The sequence below is a fragment of the Halichondria panicea genome, chromosome 9, assembly GCF_963675165.1.
Source record: "Halichondria panicea chromosome 9, odHalPani1.1, whole genome shotgun sequence".
Taxonomy (NCBI): Eukaryota; Metazoa; Porifera; class Demospongiae; order Suberitida; family Halichondriidae; genus Halichondria; species Halichondria panicea.
Genome location: NC_087385.1, coordinates 2,175,374 through 2,193,498, shown reverse-complemented (window position 1 = coordinate 2,193,498; position 18,125 = coordinate 2,175,374). Strand labels below are relative to the sequence as shown.

Below are 18,125 nucleotides of genomic sequence, written 5' to 3'. Positions count from 1 at the left end.
GGACAAACTCCACGTGGCCAAAAGTAATCTTAAAATCAAAATCCTGTCTCTGATTGCCTTTTTGCTAGCTCTATTTCTTCTCTGTCATGACTGCTGAGGTCCCTCACTTAAAGATCCATGTAGCCAAAGCCAAAGACCTTCCACTCTCCTGGTTTGAGCTGATTCTCTGTCCCGACAAGTTCAGGAAACACCTTGAAACTCTCTCCAAGAACCCTGATGGTGTGTACTTCACCTGTGAATGTTTGTAGTGAAATAAGCTAGCTGTATTATCTAGACTTTAAGTATAGCAGATTCTAGGACTGAAAAATTGAATGTTGTAACACAATTCTGCAATGTATGCACATAGCAGACATTGCTTTGCTTGCTCCTTGTAGCTGAGCCCACAGCCTACCAGTTGATAGGGACATTCCTAGAGAAAGCCGAGTGCCTCCCCGGCCAGTTGCCACGAGCAACCGGTGACGGCGCTGTACAAGAAGAGCGGAGAGTGGCTCTGGTCAACTGTGCACTGCTTCTCGGCTCCCTACTTCACTGGAACCTGGAGGTCATCGAGAAAAGGTGCACGATGAAACAATATGCTGTGTATTGAGACTGGAAGAGCGTGAATTTAACGTAATGATCCTTTATGACATGCTATAAATTGTGCTATTTAACATTTCGTAGAGTATACCTTTTTTAACTACGAAGATCTTTGAAGACCTACACATTCTGGGTCCATTAAAATCTCTTTTGCAAAGTGAAGAGGCTCATACTGCTCTGCACGTTTGCTTGTCCTCAGATGTTGTCATGTGCTTTGTTTCTAACACTGTCACTCTTGTCCCCGCCCCAGACTCCCTACCTTGATTCAGTGCAGCCTAGTGTCGCAGCTCTGTAATGCATACGTCCAGGAGGGCCCACTTTTCAGCAAGGAGTCGGACACACTCATGGCTCATGTGATCCACAGCCAATGGGTGCTCAGGTTCATTTACCGTCACAAGCACCTGCCCAATCTACCCTCTCGATCTAGCACACCAGCCCCTGAGGCTAATAGCAACAGTCTGGAGCAAATCGATTCAACTGTGAGTTTTAATGTACGTGCTACAGTGTATTATACCGGCGCCCGGTGGTGTGTAGTGAAAGGCACTGACACAATACCTCAGGCTCTGCAATTAAGCTGTTGGATCAAAACAACAACGTTTGAGTGTATGTGACCAGTACTTGTCTTCCACACACGCATACACACTCACAGACGAAGCCACTGGTTTCCAAAGCACTAGATTTACTCAATGGGATCCTCTCCTCAGCCACTGTTCCCGATCTCTTCAAGCTTCCTAAAGTGGGTGTGTCCCTGTCTACTGTCAAGGGGCCTGTCGAGCACTTGGAACCCCCAGACTCTGGGGGGCAGAATGAGTGGAACAGACCACAGGATCATGTGCTCTGTGAGGTGAGTTCTTCTTTTTATAAATATACATAGGGTGTCCGTGTTCTCCGTAGCTTGCTAGGTTCTGTAATAAATGCCTAGATTAAACCTTAGAACAAGAGTGTGTGTAGAATAATAGTGGATTTCAAACATAAGCTTCAAAGTCTCGTACATAATTGATCAATGTCTCTTGCCACCCTCCAGATCAGCTACACTCTTGGTTGCTACTACTTCACTCAGGGAGACCTCCCCAGAGCTAGCGAGCTGTTTGTTCAATGTCACAATCTTCTCTCTTCCATAGCCACCACCCACAGTGCACTGTTTGTTAACAGGGACGAGGTCAGGGGCTTCCTCAATGCCTGCGAGGCTAGCGAGGGGGTGATAGTGGAGAATTTAGCAGCAGAACTGGAGGCAGTAAAAATGTCCGGTTGGTCGGTACGAAACTCACGTGTACAGTATTCCACCATACGTGTATAATTATGCATGTTGCTTTCATTGTACATGTATAGTCTTAGGTAGTATTTTGTAAGCTAGAGCTCGTGAGGAATGATTTATGTTGCCAACATTTTTATGTGTGCATGTACTTATTTTGTATTCTTCAGGACACTCGTGATATCCTGACTAGGGACTTCCAGAGTAAGGGGCTTCCCCTTGGTTACAGACTCTGCCTTGAGAGGCGAGCGTTGACAGCTGCCACAGAGCGATCAATAGAGGAGCCACCCAGTAAGAAGATGAGGCGCGAGGGGGTGGATGTGGTCACCATGGAGGAGGGTCTGACTGCATACAATGGCCTGAGGGAGGTGATGGAGAACAAGTCCCCACTGCCGAGGTTCTGGCAGCTGTGTAGAGAGAGAGAGGCCTTCTTGGACTGTGTGCTCAGTGTGAGTGGTGGTGTGGTGTGTGTTTCCTGGACTGTGTGCTCAGTGTGAGTGGTGGTGTGGTGTGTGTTTCCTGGACTGTGTGCTCAGTGTGAGTGGTGGTGTGGTGTGTGTTTCCTGGACTGTGTGCTCAGTGTGAGTGGTGGTGTGGTGTGTGTTTCCTGGACTGTGTGCTCAGTGTGAGTGGTGGTGTGGTGTGTGTTTCCTGGACTGTGTGCTCAGTGTGAGTGGTGGTGTGGTGTGTGTTTCCTGGACTGTATGCTCAGTGTGAGTGGTGGTGTGGTGTGTGTTTCCTGGACTGTGTGCTCAGTGTGAGTGGTGGTGTGGTGTGTGTTTCCTGGACTGTATGCTCAGTGTGAGTGGTGGTGTGGTGTGTGTTTCCTGGACTGTGTGCTCAGTGTGAGTGGTGGTGTGGTGTGTGTTTCCTGGACTGTGTGCTCAGTGTGAGTGGTGGTGTGGTGTGTGTTTTGTGATTAGAATGTGATTACATGGAGAGTATAGATTTAATGTTATTTTTAAAGGTTACAGAGAAGAAAATTTTGTTTTGGTTCCGAGCATTGAATGCACGAGTCTAGCAATGTGATTTTTCAAATGCTATTTGCGTAGCTAATAAGACTATGTGTACAAAAACTACAAGTACAGCCTAGCTAGTACTTTACATTTACTGAAATTACATATACGTGGTTACAGTGACACTATTATGCTTGTCGTAGATTTCGAGTGCTCTAGTATCTGTCCCTTCCATCTCTGCAGCTTTGTGAGCAGCTGTTGTCTACGAACTTGAGTCCAGAGGAGCGATGCAGACTCAAGTCGTTTGTTCGTACCCTGTGTGTGGGCGGAGCTAAAGGTGGGCGTGACTGGGAGAGACTACTCAAGTCTGCTGTGAAAGAAATCGCATCACACAAGGTGATTAATTAATGTCCCAGTTTGTCTCCACTAAAAAGTTCTTATACACTGATAGCAAGACGACCAACTTGAATTTTGTAGATGTACATGTAACATTAGTGCAATGTGGTATCATGTGCGTGCATGTGGCTTATAATTATGTGCAGTATTAAAGTAGTTCAGTTCAAAGAGTTTTCTCCGCCTCCCGTGCTAGAGAATATCGTCCAACTGTAGCTGTATCGAGAGCTGCCACAATCTCCTCTTTGCTTAACTCTTCCTCTAGCCTGATAATTAGCATCTCTCTGAGGCAGTCACCCGAGTCTTCCCTCTGTTTGATGCGTATGTCCTTGAGTGTTTCACACGACATGTCTAGAGCAAGACCCAGGTTGAACCAGCTAGTACGAGCAGGGAAGAGTGTCTCAAATAGCCCTTGAAGGTTTGATGTTGTGAAGGGGCTGGTTTGAGATATTTGTGTGGCAGCTTTGTGTCTTGGTCTTGTACTTTTTGCCTTGCCTACAATTAATTAGTAATACGTATGTAAAGTTATGTTGTCAGGCTGTAGAATTGAACTAACCTGAGCTTGTACATGCTTTGCTTGTACATGCTTTCTTAGTGGCAGCTGTTGTTGACTCGCAAAAACTACGCTTCCCTGTGTTGATAGGAAAAAGTTTGTATAACCACTAGTGCACAAAACAACACTTAAATGCCTTAAGAACCTACTTGTTATTTTTTCCGGTGTGGATGTCAATGCTGACGTGAAAAGCAAGGCAGTCAATCTTTGCCCACATTCAGGACAGCTTATTGGACCTATTCCCTTCCCCACAACGCAAACAGGACACACAACATGGTTGCAAGAGGTGGTAGTTGATTCCACATCTTTGCTGCATTTCTCGCAGTAGATAGTGGTGGGGTTGGCCCAGCAGCAGACGATGAGCAGGTCAGCCCAGACGTCTGCCTCCATCACCCAGAACTTGGAATTGAGCATCCTTGTGACCAGTTCCAGTGGAGGACCCCAGCCTGAGCGAATGCTCCTGAGGAGAGAAACCAACTCTTTCATAGACATTGAAAGCACTGGAACACTTTTTGAACTTGTATGTCGAAATATAAGCATATGGTCGATTGCATATATGGTGCACTCTCTCAACAGTTTATTTACATGTATCAACAGTTTAATAAGCTTCAACTCTGATCGAATGTTGTAGTCCCGAAAGAGCATCGATTTTGATTGGTTTCGTTGGGCTTTGGCCTTTGCAACTGCATACAACTCCTTTTTGTTTGTTAGCTCATTATCTTGGTCCTGGTGGTGAATAATAGCTGGCAACAGCTCAACCTTGTGGTGGTCAATAATAGCTGGAAGCATAAGCGCTGTAGTTACCTCATTGACTTGGTTGTAGAAGTCTGGATATGTAAACACTGTAGTTGGCTTATTATTAGCTGGAACTGTATTATTATTTCCCATCTCTTCAAACTTTCTTCTTGCTTTCTACTTTGCCTGTTGTGCTTTTTTTAAACATCACATGATTATTATAAGACCTACTTTAACTTATGAATAACTTTGTCTTTACGTTTGTTGAGTAAATTTCTTTCTGCCTATCAGGAGCAGTCTGTCTATCGTGGCCTTGTGTCAGAGACAGTTGTGCCGGAGCTGGTTGCCATGGACAGCAGCTCACCCCTACAGACCCTGGACTCTGCAATGTGTCGTGAGGTCACAGCCGAGGCCACTCTGACAGCTGTGGAGAGACTGTTTAAAGCCACACCCACCAACCAACATAGGGCCATCGCTATAAAGGTGACTTTAGCCTAGACCGGTAATAATTTAGGTCATATGTCTAAAATCCTGCCCAATCATGCCTTTCCTTGCACTTAGTGAATATCATGAGACTCTTAAGTACCACAGATGAATTCAATTACAGTTTGTGCATTCCCTTGTCCTTAGCCATTACATTGTTGTTTGCAAAGACGGTTTTTGTAAATAAGAACGGGTACAATGCATGTGTACTCTCACCTACATATGTACATACCGTATAACGGGAAGATTTGGCAAAGATTGCCAAATTTAACTGCCAATATTAAATCTAAGCTGTGGATCTAACATCATTGACCAGAGTAGCCACGCCCGAGACACCAAATTAAACGTTTAAATGTCTCACCAAATTTTCCCGTTATACGATGGGTTGCATCTTGTCTGCATTAATACTTGTATCATGTGATCCTAAACAGTAAGTTGTACCATGCGTTTGTTTGCCTGACAGTGGGTGGGCGTGTCTCAAGGCTTTGTTCCCGTGGAGTCTATGACCGACCCTCTCACCTTCACAAAGTACAACATCCTTGTTCACAGGGGGAAGACTCTCAAACAAGCTAAGGTATGACTGGATATACTGTATAATGTTCTAATTATTATTTTTATCGGACAGCAAAAAATAATTTTTTCGGAAGTTAGTTGTCTGGGTATAATTCAGAATAATTAGAACAGGCATGCAGCTGCGTGCGAGCTAGCTAAGTTTAATAGAACAGTGTGCGACTGAATAGTTGGACTAGCTATCTAAAACTAGCTAATCCTCAAAAAACTATCGATTGCAGCACTCCTTGCTGGACTTATAAAGCTACGTTGCTTCGGTATTGTCCGGATAAATTTTTGTTAAAGTACCAGAGTGTCCGCTATTAAAAAATTGCCCAGAAAAACTGATCAATTAGAAGATATACGATACCCAAGACCATATTATGGGTATAGGCTATTTCAAGCTTTACCATTTCCCCTAGCTTTCTATACATTTGCATTGATAACCACTGTGTAGTGGTGCTTTATACACAGTAAATATTTTTGTGATCTTGACCAATTTGATTTCCCAAGCCACATATTAATGTTTTTGGCTAAACCTTGATACCAAAGTAGAAACATCTTGACGTGAGTGTGTTAACAAAAGAAAATAATTATACATCAGAGGATCTTATGTAGCCCAGAAACTAGCTGTAAGAACTCCTTGTCTCCTTTGCAGAGTTACTCATCGTCTATTGAGATTTTCTCATGTGCTCTGAAGCTGCTCTCCCCCAAGACCACACCCCTCAGTTCCCCCGTCCGTCAAGGTCTGGAGGAGTGGCTGAGGGAGGAGATACTCACTCTGGAACTACTGGACACTCACACCATCCTCACGCCAGACAATGTGGAGAAGAGGTGAAGCATTTTCCAGCTATGAACCTGTTAGCATTGTTTCAGAATTTGATGATTAACTATCTGCTCTGGTTGTCCTAGGTTACAGTCCGGAGAGCTGGCTCCACTGATTGCTAAGTCAAAGGCTTACTGTTTGGATGGAAGACACAGTGAGTTACTACCATCAGTGGATGTGTACATTTATAGCTCGTTACAATCACTGAGTCTGTGTGTAGCTTTATTTTTCCAATACTATAGAGTCATGTGACAGTGTGACGTCACACCTGACCAATGCTCTGCTACTGAACACCCAACACTACTCATTTCTCTTCTCCAGGGAGACACAGCTGGAGCCGGGTGTAGTAAGTGGGTGGAGTACAATGTGCAGAATGGTTGTTATGCTGTTTTCAGTTTACACATTGAATGTAGGTACATACAGTCTACGTGTAGAAAAGTCTTGTATGTACATGCAATAGGATGACAGATACCTATTTTTGCCATTTACTCTTATGCACCTCCCCCCATCAGATTGCCCCTCGCCTGGCCAACTGTGTCCACTGTGTGAAGGAGGGACGGGAGTTGAGGAAGCCCATCAGAGACCTCTTTGACGCAGGTATAACACATACACTGGTAGGGTCCCACCTGTACATGTACATTATGTTTGACTGTGTGAAATATACGATTGTTGCACCCAGCAAGTTAGCTTACTTGAATGTGTGGTTCTCAGCATTTTCATACTAAATAGCTTATACATGTCCTTGTTGTTGTACATTGACAGTCACGTTGTTTGTACACTGGCATACAACATTGTACACTTTTTGTACAGTGACAAGGTTTGTTGTACTGTGGCATACACAGGTTGTGCCTTTACATACCCTCCCTTTTACACGCACACACATACATGTAGCCTGTGCCCTTATCATACACGTACACACATTCAGTGCTGACGGTGTTCTGCCCCCCTCTTCATGCGGGGGAGGGTAAGGCAGAGACGAGTGAGAGACAGTCCAAACTCAGGGCCAACTTGGACGTCTTCGTAGAGAACCTTATGGTAAGGCAAACAGTAACACCGAGAACAGCTGCCTCGATCATTCAGAAATGCAATTCCTCAAACTTACGAGTGTCACTTCAAGTGCTCGTATAGTTTGTCCCCTAAGTCTAGTATCTAAGCTGTGTACATACACATGTATGCTTCACTGTACTGACCTGTAGCTCAATCTCCCCCTCAGGATACCACTAGCCTGTCTCTGCTACTGGCAGCCCTGGTAAGAGTCTGGAACCTCCTAGAGGTAAGTACAGTTGGAGTGTTTGGGTGTGATTGAGTGTGATGGAATTTGAAGTCTACATACATGTGTAGTTTGTACGTACTTGATTCCTGAATGTTGAGGCTGATTAGTTATCAATGTGTTATTTTGCCTCCTGCGTAGAAACCTGAGTTTGAAGTCCTCAGTGAGTACAAGAGTCACTGGCCGACTGCCATTGGAACGTGAGTTACTTAATCCAATAATAATTATTGATTGATGAATTGGTGAATTAATAACGAAGTTGCAATTTGTGAGTTAATGTTACCCGATGTACGTTTTGATAGTTAACTTTGCAACTTCGCTATTAATTCACCAATTCATCAATCAATAATTAATAGTCAAAGACATTGGCATCTGAGATTAGAATTAAACTCATAAGATCTATAACTATGGGCAGAGTATCCATAATGCTCCCCCATTATAACTAACCTTTGACCCCTTCAGTCCTGGCAGTATTGATGTACAGCAAGTATACCGCTCCCTGAGCACCACCATCAGGCGGTCACTACGGCTACAGCCTAACAACACCTCCTGGCTACTCATGCAGGCCCACCTCTACTGCGGTGAGATTTAGCTAACTGTATAAGACTGTCCTTTGATTGTAAGGCAGACAATGGCGATAACAGAAAGTGAAATGCAGTCTTACCTGCATGAGTGGGTGCACATTGTACACATGCAGTCTTACATTGTTTTGCTTTCCCCCTGTATACACCAAAAACTATACATATTTTCTACACCCACTTTCTCTCCACAGCAAAGCAAGACTACGGTGCAGCCCTATATGGCTTCTTGTCTGTCGGCTCCATGGCCAGTAACCACTTCACGACGGAAGTGCCTGAGGCCATCTGGTCTCCCATCGTCCATCAGCGACTAAGGGCTTGTTGCACGAGGCTGCGTTATCACACACACTCCCTGATAGTGTGTCAGCTGTTAGAGCCGGTGGATTACGAGGGTGCATTCGGTATCGTGAGGAGCAACGTGGGAGCCATGACTGAGGGACTGTTCACACACCTCTGGGACATGACCATCATCGAATATCTCATCTGTATCCTCATTGTCTCACGGTTAATATTACAACTTGGATTTGTGTTACGTGTCTGAGGTATCCAGATTCTCACTTGTGTGTTGTAATGACAGATTGGCACCTTAAAAGTTTGTTGCTAATAAATACCCCCCCAGCTCCTGGTGAGGGCCCCGCCTGATCGGACCTCCCCTTTCAAGAGTTTGAAGCTTAAACATCAAATTGTACACTGTACATAGATTGTCTTTTATGCACTAGTTTAATGCCATTGAATGGGTACTGTTGTGTGACTGAGTGTTTGTGTGATCTGTGAAGATGTGCCTTAACTTCTCTCATAGACACTCTCACGTCAAAGGGCGACAAACACAAGCAGAAAATTGCTGTGAGTTAATTTGTGTGATTGAACCAGGTGTATAAATAATTATATTGAGCCAGCGTATTTTCCTCAGCAAAATTATTTGTTCAGCTGTTAGTCTGAGGGCCATCTTCCCACTCATTAATGTTTTGTACACTGCTAATAAACCCCCTTCAGATGCAAGTGGCTGGTCAGCCTGAGTTGAACACCAACAACAGCAGTGAGGTTCTCAAGAGAGCAGCTCATGTCAGGAGACGAACATTTCTAAGAACTTTCTTAACTGAAATGACACAATTATTATGATGCTAAATTAAATGTATGGCCCCAATTAACTTGACAGTGAAGCAATTATTAATGATCATTTTTATTCACGTTGTAGATCTAGTGTAACTGCGTGGGCAGTTGTGTATACAATTCAGGGGAGTTATTGTGGTCAAGAGTTCTTATGAATGAACTATATATTTGGTCGATGACGTTGTTTGCTGAGGTACCCTGCACTGCGCAACCATCATAACATAAATGTCACACAAAGTTTATTTAGTAAAGTGGGAGTATAACCAGTAATCTGTTTTGCATTTGCATGTAACAGACAAAAAATAACGTAACTGTACACAGCATATTTTTATCACCTCTAAAGATAGCCATGCATGGTACTTTTGATCATCGCTGGTGAATAGATCGAGAGGAGTTACTATAGTTGGATCACACACAGCAAAGAATAGAACATAAACGATCATAATAAACCTGTACTAAGTTTTTTGGGACTAAACCTTGAAATCCGGCAAAGTTGCTTGAAATTGAAAGTTTACAAATTTGCACCCTGTTTGTTTTCTTTTGAAGTGCAAAGTTATACTCTTAAAACAAAACATGAACTCAAAGCATCTGTTGTATGTACTATCAAAGTAAACAACCATGCATGATCAATGCACCTACATTCACGGACTATAAATAGGGCTGCCAGTTTTTTCTGTGACAAAAGGACAAAAGTGAAACTAACTGCTGCAATGATGAATAATCAAGTCATTAAACAGATTGCAGTATTAACTGCTTTTATAGTTATTCTGCACAATGGCTATAAAGTTCAATGTGCAGATGAAAGAAAAAAAGACCTGCACTTTTCTTTCATCACTGCACTAACTGGAGGCTCCACTTCTTCTGGCGGTATCCCAATTATCGACTTTGCTCTAGAACAGATCAACAATGACTCTAGGTTGCTCCCAGATTACAACCTCAAGTACACACAAGTTCTGGATTCAAAGGTACGCTGGCTGCATGGGTATTTTTTCTTTACAAAGGTATGTCTGTATCTGTATTATATATAATGCATGTATTATAAATAATGCATTATAATATAATTATAAACAATGTATTATAAATAATGCAGTGTAAAAGCATTTCTGCACTGGAAAGTTTCTTGCAACACTTTGACAGTGAGACCGAGCCCACCTACATCACGTCAATGTGCTGTGGGTGCTCCTCTGCCACCATTCCTGTGGCTGAGATCAGCCATCACTGGAATGTGCCTCATGTACGCTAATTATTGTATTCTGTTTCAATAGCTAATAGTTAACTTATTACACTCAGATCTCTTTTGCATCAAGTTCTCCCACTTTAAATAATCGAGAGAGATTCAAAACATTCTTTCGGACTCTGCCCTGCTATGTTTACGTACCACCTACCATTGCAACAATATTACAACACTTCAACTGGAAGCAATTAGGCATCATCACTCAAGACGAAAGCCCATTCAACTCTGTGAGTATCAACTAAAACTATCTATCAACAAAACCAAGACAAACAAAATGTCATTAGTTTAGCTGTACTATGCAATCCCACGCACATTCCATTCTACATCTAGGTCACTAACAGTAGCTTGTAGCTGTGTAAACTGTTAGCCATGAATAAATTAAATGTGGGCTGGAGGATATCTAATTAACCACTCTACACCTACGCACCCACTTAAAATGCGGTCCGATAGTGACGTATAGTATGACATACTTGTACCGCACACACTTAAAATGCGGTCCGATAGTGACGTAGTATGACATACTTGTACCGCACACACTTAAAATGCGGTCCAATAGTGACGTAGTATGACATACTCGTACCGTAACGTGGTTTGTACTACAACTGCCATAGTTGGCTGCTCCTAAGGAGCTCCCGACAAAATTTAGAGCATGTTTTAAATCACTCACAAACCACATAATCATTTTTGTGACTTTGATCACACATGTTATCACGCACCTAAAACAGTTTTTCCCCACTGCATAACTAATTTCTTAACTGTAAGGTACTTCATCCGTAATTGCAATGCATAGGCTGCCAATGGAATAGAGATAATATTTCGAGAACAAGGATGGAAGCTTGGAAAAGGTGCAATGATAACTCCTTCTATGGAGAAAATTGATTACAAACAACTTCTAGATTGGGTAAGCCCTACACACACACACAAACAGTTGATATAGACTGTGAACTTGTTGTTTGTTTTGTCACAACAGGAAGAAGACTACCGAATCATCATGATCAATACCTTTGAAGTTCATGCTTACCATATCCTTTGTGAGGTTAGTTATGCATGTGTGTACTGGCTTCATAGCGCTCATAGCGCCAGAGAATTCTCCCAAACTGAAAGAATAATAAATCCCGATAGCTTTGCTTGATTGTATCTTTGCATGAACTGCACTATAGGCCTATCGAAAGTATGGTCAGAGACTGCTGGACCAGGAGATAGTGCTCATAATGCACGGTCGATACATGACTGAGTGGTGGGATACAGCCTACAAACACGTCAACAGCTCTTGCACCAGAGAACAAGTTATGATGGCTCTAAACAAAACGTATGCAATAACCCCTGAGTCGTACGCTTTAATGGAAAACTCTTCAGCAGTTTCATACTCAGGAATGGTAAGAAGACAGCTAGCTATAGAGCATTGATGATAATTTATTGAGTAAATTAACATTCATGGAGCACCAGTTCTAATACTGCACGGGGAACACTCAATTAATAATATTGCATTCCCCTTTTTATAGACACCTGCAGAATTCTTAACCAAATATCAAAATCTGATGAAGGAGGAACGCTATTCAAATTATACATCACTCAATTTCTTTGGGAATGCTTATGATGCAATGTGGGTAGTTGCTTACGGACTGGACTTAGTGGACAGATGGGCGCAAAATGGTACCATCATCAGCGATTGTGACGACAACAAATACCCTGGGGAACTTGTTCGTTTGTATAACTTCAACCACACAAACAGAAGGATGGGCTGCTACATGGAAAAAGCATTCCATGAAGTTAAAATAACTGGAATAACGGTAGGTCAATTAGCTATAATGTTATTATGGCTAAATGCTTTTTTCACACAGGGACCCATTAGATTCAAGCCAGATGGTGCTAGACCTGAGAATGTAATGAGACTTAAGCAACATAGAGTCATGCAACATGGAGGTGTGTTATGAACATCAAAAATATTATAATTTATAAGTAAATTCTGATTGACGATAATAGATGGTTACAAGGTTACAAGACCGGCTGTTGCTAGGGTGACCAACGAGGACAACTATGCATTTGGAATTGTTCAATATGTTAGCAATGGCTCTGTTGTATTCAGTCTCAACGAAAGCTACAACAGCATATGGCCAGGCAAGCAATACCAGACATGTGATTTGCATTCCCAAAGTCTACACTGAATAATTATATACCTATAGCTAGTTTAGAAAAGTGGTAGTTATGAAAACAGTGCGTTTACTTGTGCACGCACATCAAAACCAAGTGAGTGAAACTTTCAGATTCTATTTGTATACTCTGGGTTGTACAATTTAGATGTGAACTAGAGATAATTATACTGTTTGTGACCTCACGCCATACACACTCTGCCTTCAGAAAAGTGATTATAGAGTACTATTCTGTCTGTCGTTTATAGATGGAGTTGTACCATACGATGGTAGCCCACAGGATGTCATAGACCACACTCACTTAGCGATAACGATCATATACTCCCTACTGGGAATTATCGGCCTAGCATTCGTTGTAGTGGCACTCATTTTTAACACACTCTTTAGAAAGAAACGGTAAGTGAAAGATAATAAAGAAGTAAATTCAATCCTATATACAACATAACCTATTTTCAGTGTTGTCAAACTTGGAAGTCCAAACTTGAACTTCCTGCTAATTGCCGGGGCAACATTGCTCTACCTAGCTTTATTTTTCTATGGTACATCAGCACAAGAGCGCTCACAACAACTGGAAGAGACCATACTGTGCAATGTGAGCAACAGTCAATATGATAGAACATTGATCATACACGTTCTTTCAGTTTCGATTTTGGCTGTTCTCTGTTGGCAACACTCTCTGCTTTGCCGTCATTCTGGCCAAACAATGGAGGATTTACTACATCTTCAGCAACCCAACTCCTAATAAAATGGTACACTTTAATAAAATTACCCATTTATCTTTTCTTTTGCATGTACACATCAATACAAAGGATATTACTCTGTCAGAATGCATGCTAATGTACAGGTGATCAAAGACTGGATGCTGGTGATTATTGTGGCTGTTATTGTTGGCTTAGAGATGATTGTCATGACAGTGGGAACGGCCATTCCAGGGTCAAGAATCACAGCAAATGCCACTCTTGTCAATGATGATCGTCAACATGTAAGTGCATAATTAGTATGAATAGCTAGGGCAATTTCTATAGCCTATATAGGGCCTAGGGGCACATGTTTAATGATATCGTATATTTATGCATGCAGAATGGAAGGAACGAAAGAGTGTTCATTTTTGTGTGTGCCAGCACAGCAGCTACAGTCTGGATTGCAATTTCTTTTGGTTACAAAGCTCTGCTACAACTTGGAGCTATTTTCATGGCCTTCACGACACGGAAAGTGAAAGTTAAGGGGTTGAATGATACGAAGGAACTGTACACTATTATTTACATCAACACGGTGATTATCACAATGCTGATAGTGACAGAGTTTGCTCTCAGGAGCCATCGTGATGTGTACGTCACCCTGTATGGGCTGGCCATCTTCGCTGGAGCAACTCTCTTCCTGGGTCTAACCTTCATTCCAAAGGTATGTTTTATTCTAATAAATTAAAGTATAGTAAAGTGTATTTTAAACGCATACTTTACACATATAATTATAGGCAATACTGCTGTACAAAGATCCTGACGGCAGTAATGTCTTCACTGAGCATGATTCACAACCAAATACCAGCCACTTCACAGTAACTCACAACACCTCGCAAGACTTACTGGAACCAGTAACCGTTCAAGACATCCAAGCAAAGATTGCCCAGTTACAAAAACAGCTTGCTCATTTTGAACAGGTGAACTGCATTCAATTTCTTAACTATAGTCATGATTACTCATTATAAACGTACAGGGAGATGACGTGATGAAGAGGAATGGGGACAGTATTGCTACACCATGAAAACACTGAACTGTACTCAGTAGTCTGACTTATTAAGCTGAAACTTTTTTGCTGCATAATTTCAGTACTTATTAATTATGTATAACAGACCGAAGTGTATACACATCGATGATAAAACTGTTCATGTATACCATACTGTGCTAGAAATTAATGCGTGAGACCAACTAATGCTACTTATGCAAGCGGCTACGTCGCATTAATTTGTATCGAAATTGGCTTTTCATCGAGGCCTATACAATCCCATTGAAATTGCGGCGTTTAATGGAGGAAAGCATAAAGAAACTAGAGCACTAAAGTGCAAACCCTCGGCTGGTGACATGATTATAAAGAAACCAGAAGACTGATATAATGCAGTGCATATAGTGATGTTGTTATCATCATCATGCATGACTTGCACAGCAACTCAGGAGCAATAAAACTAAACCAGACTGGAGGCATGCTGAAACATTTGAGAACAGGTAGTAGTACTATAAATATATGCACTGTGGATTAGGATCACAGCAAAGAAGCATGGAGTCTCAGAGAAGTATGGCTCCAGGTCCTGCATGGATCCCAGTCAGCTAAAGCAAGCTTTCTGGTTTAGTGACCCTGTTCCAATATTGTTCCTGGTATATACAGCTTTCTACTTTAGTGACCCTGTTCCATTGTTTCTGGACCTGGTACAGGATCACTTCAGTTATAAGTAACGCATGTGCAAGTTCTGTTCAAGCTACATTTTGCTCGCTTTTATTAGACAACGAAGCTTTAACACCGAAAGCTGCCACTATTAGAAGTACTGACTTGTTGTGTGGAGGCTACCCATGCTGTAAACGCAGTGCTAGAGCATCCAGGTAAGCAGACCCAGTCACAAGCTTCTTAGCTTTTGCTCGTTTTTATTTGACAACGAAGGTTTAACATGAAATTCTGCCACTATTAAAATTAATAACTTGTTGTATGAAGGCTATCCATGCTGTAAACGCAGTGCCATGGCATGCAGGTGAGTAGACTCACACATTACAAACAAACAAACAGACCAACGGACTACTATACCCGTGGCCGCCCACGCGCGCCTCGGGTAATAATTATCGCATAAAGTTTTGTAATCTTAAAAATAATGAACAAAATTAATAAATCTATTTCTAGCACTATACGGTAGTCTGCTATACACCATTGACTACATAATAGCTAGTGAATGATTTCAGTCGATTTAAATCGATTGTTGTACAGGTATCTCACTAAGATTTTGCCCATGCAAGTCACAAGTCATGCATGAGCGAATTCATTACACTTACTTGATTTCTAATAATTTAATTAATTTCCCACGTTTAGAACAAATTACCCTAAGCGGACTCCCAAAGGACTGCCCAGTTATTGGTAGATCTAGCTACATCATTGTGTACCTAGTTCCTACATCATACATACAGCTGCTGACACATGCGCGGGTACTTTGTTTATTCTGAAAGTAAAACAGCGCATTGTATCAGATTAATGTTATCGATACAAGTACGTTATTCGAATCACACACACGCAGTTACAACATTGAAAGCTTAGAAACACTTTTTGCTGTATCACAGCCTCAGTCTAGTATGCATGCAGTCTACAACAAGCTAGTCCACTATGTTACGACAAACTAGACAGATGATGACTATTCGCATGTGCTCTTTTAGGAGGCCCATGTTCATCTTCACCAAACCAGTGGTGCAAATACTATTGTGGGTGACACTTGTAACATCTATCTACTTCACAGCTCTTGAAGCGTTACCGACCATCTTAAAAGTACCGCCGGATTTTGTGGATTGGAAGGCGATTTTGGAGGGCACAATCCTTAGTTTGCTGCTTGTTGCATATCCACTAGGTGTGATCGTAGGTGATGTGTGTTTGGGCAGATACAAAACATTGATCAGTGGTCTAATACTTGCGACTGTATCCATGCTGGCATCATCAATTGCTTCAATCATTCAATTTGTTGGAGATTCAACAAAACCTGAAAATGGTGTCATGCTAGCAATTGCGACCATGATACTGAACATATGTTCCTCGCTAATATTCGTTGTCGGGGTTTCAATTCTCAACAGTAATATCATTCAGTTTGGACTGGATCAGCTGATCGATAAACCTAGTGAAAGTCTTGGCATATTTGTGCATTGGCTGGTGTGGGCCGTTAAGGTGGGCGAAGTTTCGACTAAGGTGATCTATGTTGTTGACACTTGCATCGATGAAGAAATTACACACATATTTAAGTTCTTCATTCAGTCTTTACCAATATGTTTTCTAACGCTCCTCCTCATTTTGCTCCTGGTAAGTTGCTGTACAAGGCGTCAATTTAATCATGACGGTGTACAGTACAACCCTTACAAAATGATAATAAAGATTCTAAATTTTGCACGCAAGAATAGTCACCCATTACTTCCTGTCCCAACTTTTTCCACTCATTTTAAGTTTTCAAGACTTGATTACGCAAAAGAACGATATGGCGGACCATTCAAAACTTCAGATGTTGAAGATGTGAAATCTTTTAAGAGTGTACTTCTAATACTATTTGCTCTAGGACCTGTTTTTATCCTTGACTTACCAATGACTTCCTTCTTCAATAATTTCTCAACACACACCGGATTTTCAATATCATTTAGTAATGTGAACACCACTTGTGACCGACTAAGCCCAGAGTTTTTTTCAGATGTACTTACAGTATTCATACTCCCCATCTACATTTGGCTAATGTACTCCGTACTGCGAAACAGACGACCAAAGATTGTTCACCGCCTTCTCATACTGGTGCCTCTCTATATCTTAGCAGTTGTGAGCATGCTTACAATTGACTTCGCCGGTCACCTTAATTTGTATACTCACAAAGAACCGCAACCAAAGTGTATGTTTTTGCACGAGGTTGAACACAATAAAACCACCTTGAATATGCATTGGACAGTATTACTATTTCCAGGGGTCATAAACGGATGTTACTTCCTATTATTGGCCACCAGTCTTGAGTTTATATCGGCACAAGGTCCACACACAATGAAGGGAGTTCTAGTGGGGGCTTTCTATGCACTAGTTGGCTCAAATCGTATTCTAGGTATTGTCCTTTCCATTCCTTTCAGAATGGATCGCATATGGAAAGACAGTTACTTGGGAAAATATCCACCAGTGATCAGTTGTGGGTTTGGCTTTTATCTTGTGTGCATTACCGTTGCTTTGATCGGATTTGTTTCATTTGCAATAGCTGTGAATCAGTACAAGTATCGCAGGAGAGATGAGGAATCATTTCATGAACATAATGAAGAGGCAGCACAGAACAGGCCGAGAAGACAAGATTACGAGGAACTCAGAGATTAAACTCTAAGTTAATTCATTTCTCCCCATTTACTTATATACCCTCTTGTTATTTTGGTGATGCCTCTGGGTGATTGCTCACATAATTTAGAACATGTATGCAATTGTAAATGTACTTCAGAACTAATGGACACTATAGCACTACCTAATATATTAAAAATGTGTGCAGTTCCAGATTTTTGTCTGTCAGTGACTGAGGTGTTTATACTTCACAGTACTGCAAACTACATTTACATGTATCAACAGTACTGACACTACTAGAATGTTTTGCGAGCAGCAAACATAGCGAGTAGTGATCAGTTCGCAAAAGCTAAATCTATACCGTGTAGATTTGGGGCCCCCACTTAAAACTTACAGTGTAGATAGTATTAATCTCAGCCCTAGGCTCTG

At 41.8% G+C, this 18,125-nt stretch overlaps 3 protein-coding genes across 6 annotated transcripts; 2 read left to right on the top strand and 1 right to left on the bottom strand.

Annotated features, from left to right (window-relative positions):
• Positions 1 to 3: 3 nt before the first annotated feature.
• On the top strand, positions 4 to 9,354 carry LOC135341307 (integrator complex subunit 8-like). 2 transcript variants are annotated; one of them, XM_064537824.1, is made up of 20 exons: positions 4 to 219; positions 375 to 555; positions 827 to 1,055; positions 1,226 to 1,420; positions 1,601 to 1,831; positions 1,999 to 2,277; positions 3,028 to 3,180; positions 4,757 to 4,948; positions 5,412 to 5,522; positions 6,156 to 6,331; positions 6,410 to 6,477; positions 6,566 to 6,669; positions 6,836 to 6,920; positions 7,249 to 7,358; positions 7,537 to 7,596; positions 7,735 to 7,793; positions 8,056 to 8,174; positions 8,366 to 8,656; positions 8,971 to 9,014; positions 9,165 to 9,354. In XM_064537824.1, exons 1-20 carry the CDS (start codon positions 87 to 89, stop codon positions 9,288 to 9,290), a joined length of 2,946 nt encoding a protein of 981 aa, XP_064393894.1. In that variant the 5' UTR covers positions 4 to 86; the 3' UTR covers positions 9,291 to 9,354. The 2 variants fall into 2 exon arrangements, with proteins under 2 accessions (XP_064393894.1, XP_064393895.1); XM_064537825.1 differs by having other exon boundaries at positions 77 to 219; positions 350 to 555.
• On the bottom strand, positions 3,212 to 4,826 carry LOC135341311 (uncharacterized). 3 transcript variants are annotated; one of them, XM_064537830.1, is made up of 5 exons: positions 4,697 to 4,826; positions 4,535 to 4,651; positions 3,880 to 4,489; positions 3,734 to 3,808; positions 3,212 to 3,672 (listed from the first exon to the last, which is right to left on the bottom strand). In XM_064537830.1, the coding sequence occupies exons 2-5, from the start codon at positions 4,616 to 4,618 to the stop codon at positions 3,344 to 3,346; spliced, it is 1,098 nt and encodes a 365-aa protein (XP_064393900.1). In that variant the 5' UTR covers positions 4,619 to 4,651; positions 4,697 to 4,826; the 3' UTR covers positions 3,212 to 3,343. The 3 variants fall into 3 exon arrangements, with proteins under 3 accessions (XP_064393900.1, XP_064393899.1, XP_064393898.1); XM_064537829.1 differs by having other exon boundaries at positions 4,535 to 4,760; XM_064537828.1 differs by having other exon boundaries at positions 3,880 to 4,651; positions 4,697 to 4,716.
• Positions 9,355 to 9,940: 586 nt separating the features above from the next.
• Positions 9,941 to 14,561, top strand: LOC135341308 (gamma-aminobutyric acid type B receptor subunit 2-like). Its single transcript, XM_064537826.1, has 16 exons — positions 9,941 to 10,246; positions 10,372 to 10,515; positions 10,572 to 10,742; positions 11,306 to 11,416; positions 11,486 to 11,551; positions 11,676 to 11,891; positions 12,018 to 12,305; positions 12,357 to 12,438; positions 12,499 to 12,633; positions 12,914 to 13,061; positions 13,122 to 13,257; positions 13,307 to 13,414; positions 13,510 to 13,647; positions 13,746 to 14,066; positions 14,140 to 14,322; positions 14,379 to 14,561. The coding sequence occupies exons 1-16, from the start codon at positions 9,992 to 9,994 to the stop codon at positions 14,424 to 14,426; spliced, it is 2,550 nt and encodes an 849-aa protein (XP_064393896.1). The 5' UTR covers positions 9,941 to 9,991; the 3' UTR covers positions 14,427 to 14,561.
• Positions 14,562 to 18,125: the final 3,564 nt, after the last annotated feature.

Bases quoted from the DNA above. Each gene is read 5' to 3' on its own strand.
- LOC135341311 (XM_064537828.1), bottom strand. From the start codon at position 4,618: ATGGGAAATAATAATACAGTTCCAGCTAATAATAAGCCAACTACAGTG. The intron at 3,809-3,879 runs GTAGGTTCTTAA...CTATCAACACAG, and splicing joins CACACCGGAAAAAATAACAA to GGAAGCGTAGTTTTTGCGAG. The intron at 3,673-3,733 runs GTTAGTTCAATT...AATTAATTGTAG, and splicing joins CAAAGCATGTACAAGCTCAG to GCAAGGCAAAAAGTACAAGA.
- LOC135341307 (XM_064537824.1), top strand. From the start codon at position 87: ATGACTGCTGAGGTCCCTCACTTAAAGATCCATGTAGCCAAAGCCAAA. The intron at 556-826 runs GTGCACGATGAA...TCCCCGCCCCAG, and splicing joins CTGGAGGTCATCGAGAAAAG to ACTCCCTACCTTGATTCAGT. The intron at 6,478-6,565 runs GTGAGTTACTAC...CCAATACTATAG, and splicing joins CTGTTTGGATGGAAGACACA to AGTCATGTGACAGTGTGACG.
- LOC135341308 (XM_064537826.1), top strand. From the start codon at position 9,992: ATGATGAATAATCAAGTCATTAAACAGATTGCAGTATTAACTGCTTTT. The intron at 10,247-10,371 runs GTACGCTGGCTG...TAAATAATGCAG, and splicing joins CACAAGTTCTGGATTCAAAG to TGTAAAAGCATTTCTGCACT. The intron at 12,634-12,913 runs GCAAGCAATACC...TGTCGTTTATAG, and splicing joins CTACAACAGCATATGGCCAG to ATGGAGTTGTACCATACGAT.